Below are 8,598 nucleotides of genomic sequence, written 5' to 3' on the forward strand. Positions count from 1 at the left end.
TGAGACAAATGTATTTTTATTGTATACAATAATTGATAAAATAAAATTATGTGTAAGAATTGGATATGATAAAGATTAAAAATACATTTTTTTTTTAAATTATTTCTATTACAATATAAGTCTAGTCAGTAATAATTGTATTAAAATGTATCAATATAATTATGAAATTTCAAATAATAAGTTATAGCGTTAATATATATTATAATATTACGTTTTAAATGACTAGATTTTCCTATCTATAAACTAAATAATAGTTTATCGTATGCATGGCAGTACGTATAGCTAAATTAATACATATTATAAAGTACAAACTATTTAGGTGCTAATTAAAATAAAATATATTTTTAACTTAACAAGCCATCAATCATTATTTACACGAATTTAGTTGTACCTGCTATTGTATGTATACGAGAAAACATAAGCAATTATTAATTTTAAATTATAAACGTGTTTATAGTGTGGGATATAAAGGTAATCTACGTTATAATTATACAATGAAAAGAGGCTAGCAATACTTAGTCTGAATATTTGAACACAAAATCATTATGCTTATTGTAAGTACATTATGTTACAAAGATGTGCATTCATGTACAAAATATTATGTTTTTTCAAATGTCCGCCTACTTCACATACAGACAGGTTAAAAATATAAATTTGATTTGTATTTATAACAACTATGATAATATAATATATAATATTATTATTGTGGTGTGTGTAATTTATATATATATATATATGTGTGTGTGTGTATATATATATAAATATATTTAATATTTATAATAATTTATGAAAATCACATTATAAAACTCGGCGACGTGATGTTGCTTAGAAATATTTGTAATCCACTCATTAATATCATTTACATATTTTCATTATATTATACATATATTTTTATATTTTTTGTTATAAAATAGTCGTTGGTATAACATGTTAAGACTGTGGAGAATCTGGCGAAGCGTTGGGCGAAGCCAATGAAGGTTTAATGGGATACATCGAAGCCTGTAGATCAAAACCTGGGGGCATTGTCATTGTTCCTTGAGCCTAGAAAATAGAATAAGCCCGTAAATAAGAATAAAAAGTAAACTTAAACACAAAACGCTATGCGACAAGGAGCGTTGTACTTGTGTAGCTTATAATAATATTACGGGTGTACGATTTACAATAATATTACTGTCGTATATACCTGTATGTAAGTGATCAGTCTTCTTAATTCTTCTAGAGCATTTGCTTGCATTAAAATATAATTTTTAGCCAATAAAAGCGTAGCTATTTTCGACAATTTTCGTACGGACGGCGAATGAGCATACGGTATGACGCTTCTGAGCTCGTCCAGCGCGTCGTTCAAGTCGTGCATCCTTCTCCTTTCGCGAGCGTTGATATTCAACCGGACAGACTTGCCTTGCTTGGACTTGGACTTGCCTCCCGCACCAGACATTGTCGAAGTGCCTTGACCATTGTTAGGTATTCTAATTAGAAATAACATAAAATTATGGCGTTAAATAGTAAATATATACCAATTTATTTTAATTTCGATTCAAAGTTATATATGTTACGCCGAATTCATGAAATTGCCGATTTCATGAAATCAGCAACGTTATCGCCGAATACGTAAAATTGGCAATTTGGCTACCAAATTCACGAAATCGGCAAACTTTTATTGCCGATTTCGTGAATTAGGCAGACTTTTTTCTGCCGATTATTATTTATTATTATGACATAATTACAAATAGTGGATTATAAATAAACAAAAATTGTACGCGTGCTGATCGGCATTACCACGCCGTAATCTTTATTACCTATGATGATAGACGCTATTATACGTACAACGTACAATCATTTTATCTTGGTCATTGAGGTCTTATTGCACGTACATGTCCTCAACCCCACTCATTCAAAATTTTGACATTTTTTTCAAGTCAACATTTAGCAGTCATTTAGCAACAATTTGCAAGCCTATTTTTTAATCGGAAAAAATAAAAAACTTAGGGTGGGGCTGGAGACACATTTCCCCAGCCCCACCCATATCATTGAAATCATATTTTCAAATTGTTCTTGAACCATCATTTAGCAGCCAATTAGCAACGTTTGTTAGCTGGTAACTGGTATCAACATTTTTTGGTTAAAATAGGATATTTTTTTATGGAAATTAGTATTTTATATTTATTTGGAATTTTTTAATCAATAAAGAATATTATTTTTTATGAATATAAACTATTAATATTACATTTAACATTCAATAACTTAACTTAACAAGATTTTGTTAACTTAACTTTTTTAACTTTTTTTTAACTTTTAAACTATTTTTTATATACATATAATATTTATTATTACAATTTGATTTTATTATATTTCTGGCGTTTTATACATTTATTTAAATTAAATTATGTTTTATAATTTTTTAAGAAGGGTCTTGCCGATTTCACGTATTCGGTGACAACGTTGCTGATTTCATAAATTCGGCGTAACATATATATATAACTATTTGCTCAAATATATATATATATATATATATATACAAGAAAATAGAAGTTCTCGCAAATTATAAAGCAGATAAAAACTAAAAACCACCCTATGCAAATTCCTACACGAATACAAATAACTCAAACTATGTAATTTTTTATTTCTGAAAATATATTTTTTTTTACATATACGTGAATTAAGTTATAACATTTTAACAATATGACAAATTTCCTTCCTACAGTACTTTCAACTTGAATTTAGTCGATGAGATTATAATTTGCGTATTTTGTATTACATTAAAAATATTTTAAATCGAATTTGCAATGATCAATGAGTTAAATTTAACTATAACTGGACTGTCATATCGTTATTCATAATTCATGATAATAAAGACAAGTCTGGATAGTTTATCTTATGTTACGTAGGTATAATATCATGTCTTATATGCATATAATAGGTGCAGATAGCGACGCTTATTTAACTTTATCTGCAGATATGTTATAATTGACGCACTGTGGAGTGTGGATTTTTTTTCCAGTAGAAACTTATATCCACCTGCTATATATGTATCGTGTAGGTACTTCATTAATACCACCTATACACAGATTTCGTTTACCTATTGTCAGAACCATTATTGAATTGTTGGCAAGCTGGTCCTGGGCTGTTTTCGTCGGAAGCCACGGAGGACGGTTGCGGAAAATAATATCCTCCCAGTCCAACGGCGCTTAGAGGAGTCCGTCTGCCGGGTACTTGGTTCGATTCACATGCGAAATACGTGCCGTTTGTTTCCAAAGAACTAGACGTAAAATCCATGGTCCTAAAATGTAAAATAAAACATATGTTATAATATCTCAAAAATCTGACTTCTTCTATACATTTTATTTCTATTAAGGCTGTTATTATAGTTTCTGTAGTATTATGTTATAGCTTCAACTGTATCCATATGAATGGTATGATAGAAATACTTTAAAAAAGTAAATTTAATCAGCTAACCATCATTACTATATAACGTTTATTACACTGATCATACGTATTTAATTTTTAATATAGATAACTACTATGTTTAGTTAATATCATAATAATATTTTAATAATAAACTAGTTAGTTATGGCTAGGTTAGCCACCTGCATGTTATATATATTTATTACTATATATTAGGTACATATAATCAATGTCGGGATGCCAAGATTGATATTTACATAGATACATTGATACACACTTATCACAATATAATATTATGTTATATACAATTATATATAATTTAAAATTTAAATTATAAGCTGTTCAAAATAATTTATATATATATATATATATATTACTATCAGTTATAGATAATAATTTAAGATATTTAAAAGCAACGAGTATAAAATATTAAAAATATCTCAATAATATTAATAGAAATAAAAAAAAATTGGTTTTTAAAATATCTATATGCTTATAATTACAATTTTCCAATTCGTAGTTTAAACGGATACAAGAGTTTTAAATAAAATATTATGATTATTCCAATCATCACAATCAATTCAACAAATAATATTAATTCAATATGCAGTGCCTACCAATATACTTAAATATAAATCTGTTTTTGCAGTAAAACAAAATACAAACATATTATTTTGAATAGATTTTTACGATTTTCATTTGAACATTAATGAATAGGATATTGTAATATATTTATATACTATATTGATATTACATAAACGAACCTAACAATTGCTATATTGGAACCTATTGTATGTACACGCAACAATAATTTTACCAAGTAGACGCTCCTACAACATACGACATACATACATACATGATACATAACAAGTAACAACATACACATAACATAATTGTTTATCATTACTTAGATATCATTAGGTGTGCAGCTGAGTTGGCAAAAAACACGACGAAACTCATGTGATTTAACGGAGCTATGTGCATTTCAGTAAAGACTATGCGAACACAATGGCAAGTTTTGTCGTGGTTTGTGTACGTAATATTACGTTGTCCACGTATAGGGTGTATGGGCAGCGACGGATTAAGAGTCTTAGAGGCAAGGGGCAAAATTAATTTTTCGTATAATAGATTGTTGGCACAAAAATAGTTGACGCCGTTCTTAACTTATGAAAATTATGACGCCGCGGGCAGTTTCCCCCTTTTCTCCCCCCCCCACCCATTGAACACGGCTCCGTATAATATATAGGTATACGGTAACTACGTGAAAAACCAACGCCAAGCGTCATTTAAATCAGCGTTTCCCAACCTTTTTGCAATGTCGACCCATAAATTTAATCTTTATTAGGTACGCGACCCCCCCCCCCCTAAAAAAAAGGAGTTATTTATACTATTTATCAATTTACGACTAAAATAACTGTAATCGTAACCGCGAGTCGCGACCCATCAAAAAAATTTCGCGACCCATGGTTTGGGAAACGCTGATTTAAATAATACTATTACGTACGAGAGATAGCAGATAACATATTTATTATATTTATCGTTTCATGCGGTTTTAATGATATTAAAAATAAAAAAACCAAAAATGCTTACACAGTCGGCGGGAAACAGCTTTTTCATTTGACGACAAACGGCGGTTGTGGAGACAGCGGCTGCAGCGTTGACGAAATCCTCAAATACCTGTCAACAGACATCACGCAACGATCACAACGACAATATCATGACAAAATAATTTTTATTTTAAACAAATAATAATACACGACGACGACAACCGATCGATTATTATTAGACAAAATAATGTGTGTGTGTGTGTGTGTGTGCATTAATATCTATATTTTTTGGATTAAGACTAGTGGTGTGCATTTTGTGCAGTATTTCGGTGTTGCACGGCATAATATTATATTACTATACGTACCTCGTGCGATATGCGATATTATGCGACGAAATGTATGACGCGCGCTCGTCGTCGTGCGATGTTCGAAGCGGACCGGCGGCAGCGGCGGCGGTGACGATGACGACGTCTCTCCCGGCTGTGATCCCGCGGCGGTGGCGGTGTCGGCGAGATGAAGCGCGCGCCCCGTGTGTCGTACGTGTGCGTGTGTGTGCGTGTGCGTGTGTGCGTGCGTAATGTTTTGGGACTCGCGTAAAAGTCGATAACGGGTGTCGTGGACCACCACCGCACCGCGACTGCACCGCACCGCCGCGCGACGACCGAAAACCCGTCCGGTTCTGCGGGTTCGGAAAACCGAATAAAGCGCGGCGGCGGCGGCGGCGATAAAGCCCTCGCAACACTCGTATCCGCCCTGTCCGCCTCCGCTTCGTCCGTCCCCTCGTCGCTATCACACCACTCGCCCGCCGACCACCCGCCCGCCCTTCCGCCCGCGCACTCGCTCGTCGCCGCGGCGGCGGACGGTACGGCGACGACGACGACGACTATACAACAACACTCGGTCACCCCGCGCGATCGGTCGGCGGCGAGCTGGTAATCAGAAATCCGTGATTTTCAAAGGGATGACAGATGGTGCGGCGCGACGGCGGAGGGGAGATCCCGGACGGCTCGGCGGCGACGAGCGTCGTTACCGTGGTAACCCCCGCCGCGCCCGGCGCACGAGTTATCGACACCCTTTTTTTGGCGGCCTTTGCCGCGCGCCGCTTTCGCTATAACGGTGCCCCGCCGCTACCCACGTTATACAATAATAATAATAATAATAATACGCATTACGTGTGCACTCGCCCCCGCCCACTCGACTATATCGCCCGTCGCACCACCAAAACCCTCGAGCAGCGAGCGGGGCCGATGCTGCACCGTCACCGATCCCCTCGATATATATATATTGTAAATTTACTACTACCACTACCACTACTATTATTATTATTATTATTTCCGTTTCGTTTTGTTTTTCGTTCTCTTTTGCTGCGCTACAGCGCCGTATCATCGTCATCGTCATCATCATCATCATCATCATCATCATCATCATCATCATCATTATATAGTTTCGGCAAGACGACTTCATCCGTGCACGTCGATAAAACACGCTGAACGCCGATCGTCGTTTCCGTGTACATAATACGCTTATATATTACGTGCAAATAGTTTCTATTTCATTTATCATTTACGTATATCGTGTAACACTGGGCGATCCGTTTAAATAACTTCGTGTTGTTTACATTTCATTTATGTAGTTTGTTTTTTTTTTTCAATTCATTTTTACCGTTTTTGTTATGAAATATTTTAAAAGATTTACATTCATAAAAATCGGTTTGGTCAATATTCTATACTCATTTGTTGATACCTATTTTTTAGAAAAAAATCATTCCATGTCAAAATATATTTCGTGGAAATGCAGTCTAGATACTGGATAATACCTATAACTTATAATATTTAAACCGTTATAATATTACGCTAGGTTTAAATGGGTATAAACTTAAAAAAAAAAATGAAACATAAAATTATTTTAACCGAGATATAAATGGATTACCCACATTGACTAATCACGCCAAGCTGTCAAACGATACTATATATAACTATATTATTCTATTAACCTATACATGTACAATATGGACGCTTACCTCATAAATTATAAATATTCTGAAAAGGTACACTTAACACGAGTAAAACACGATTGTCGTTCCTTATCGGACGTATTCATTTTAATACCTAACACAATTGAGTGAACACAATTTTAAACTGCTAATTTGTATGCAGCATTGATTAAAAATACAAAATGGTATATCTGATATTTAATTTTAATATGACATATTATTAACATTTGATATAGATTGTTTTGTCATTTAAAAAATATACAAATATTAATTATTTAATTTAAATTTTTTTTCTAAAGTACTTATTTCCAGATGAGTTTAGATACCGCATGAAGTCATAATATCATTAGTTTGTTCAAACTCTTAGTAAGAATTAATTGTAGAAATAATATACAACCATAGTCATTACTGGCCATGGTGTTAAATGTTGATAATATTGTTTTCGATTGGTTTCATTATTGTCACGATTTATGTTTGAATTTCCTTCAAAACCGAAATCACTACATGTGTAGGAAAATGCTTGCTAAAAATTTAGATAAACTACAACATCGCTTAAAAAATCGTTCTCAATCGTTTAAAATTATTTCTTTGATTTGCCGACAATCGTTCTCAATCGTATTAGTAAAAAAGCAGAACGTTTTCGATCATATAACCGCAACACCGCTTAACACAACAATAATATATATTGTTGTTCCAATTTGTTACCCTCTCCGGCCAACCCCATTGTGTCATTATTTATACGTATGTACGATGTACCATCTATTCTTTTCCCGTAGTCCATGAACCGTCACTGCATCACTACAGCAGTCTATACATAAATATATAATATGTATTATTCAATATACCTACGTGGATGATGAATAGGACATGATATTTGTAAGTGCTATCGAAGAGCGTACTTTATAATAAATTACAAAAGTGGTAATACGCATGTGATATTAAGGTTTTAGTAGGAAAAACTAAAAGTATTAGACGAATGATATTGTTACTGGTGCAGTTGATCAATTACTATAAAATATAAATTATAATATAAGCTATTACATTTTTTAATATTCACAAATAATATATTTTTGTTCATTTATACTATTATACTTATTATTTATATATTTTTTCATTACGGTATCGTTGCATAATCTAAAATACATGATTAATTATCATAAAAATCCCTTAAAATATATATTAGTTATTAATATATACTTAAAGATAATATTTAAATGTTTTAAAATAATAACATTAAATAAATAAAAACAGAGACATTATTGGTGTTAAATAAAATTAACTTAGTGTAGGCACTTGAGTATAATTGTCTATTGTTATTGTTAGTTTTTTTTGATTTCGTAAAATGTTATAATTTTTAAATATTTGTTTATATATTAAACATATTATAAAATTTGTCAATTATTAATACTGATGAGTAGAGAACGGATTTTATTGTAAATACATACTTTTATTTGAATGAGATATTTTAAATCTGATAAAAAATGTGTACGATTTAGATCATTCTAATTGAAATAAACTCAAATTTATTTTACATATTTTCACATATTTGGTAAATGAGTTTACATATAGTGATGAGTATTTAAAACCAAAATATTTTCTTAACTGTCAATATCAAATACATAAGTAAATAAGTACAAATCTAAATAACTGCGAATT

At 32.2% G+C, this 8,598-nt stretch overlaps 1 protein-coding gene across 1 annotated transcript; it reads right to left on the minus strand.

The window, feature by feature from the left end:
• On the minus strand, nt 1–5,644 carry LOC132926845 (class E basic helix-loop-helix protein 22). Its single transcript, XM_060991253.1, has 5 exons — nt 5,315–5,644; nt 4,993–5,079; nt 3,077–3,277; nt 1,184–1,466; nt 1–1,041 (listed from the first exon to the last, which is right to left on the minus strand). The coding sequence occupies exons 3-5, from the start codon at nt 3,271–3,273 to the stop codon at nt 931–933; spliced, it is 591 nt and encodes a 196-aa protein (XP_060847236.1). The 5' UTR covers nt 3,274–3,277; nt 4,993–5,079; nt 5,315–5,644; the 3' UTR covers nt 1–930.
• Between the last annotated feature and the right edge of the window lie 2,954 nt (nt 5,645–8,598).

Source organism: Rhopalosiphum padi, chromosome 3, assembly GCF_020882245.1.
Source record: "Rhopalosiphum padi isolate XX-2018 chromosome 3, ASM2088224v1, whole genome shotgun sequence".
Lineage (NCBI taxonomy): Eukaryota > Metazoa > Arthropoda > Insecta > Hemiptera > Aphididae > Rhopalosiphum > Rhopalosiphum padi.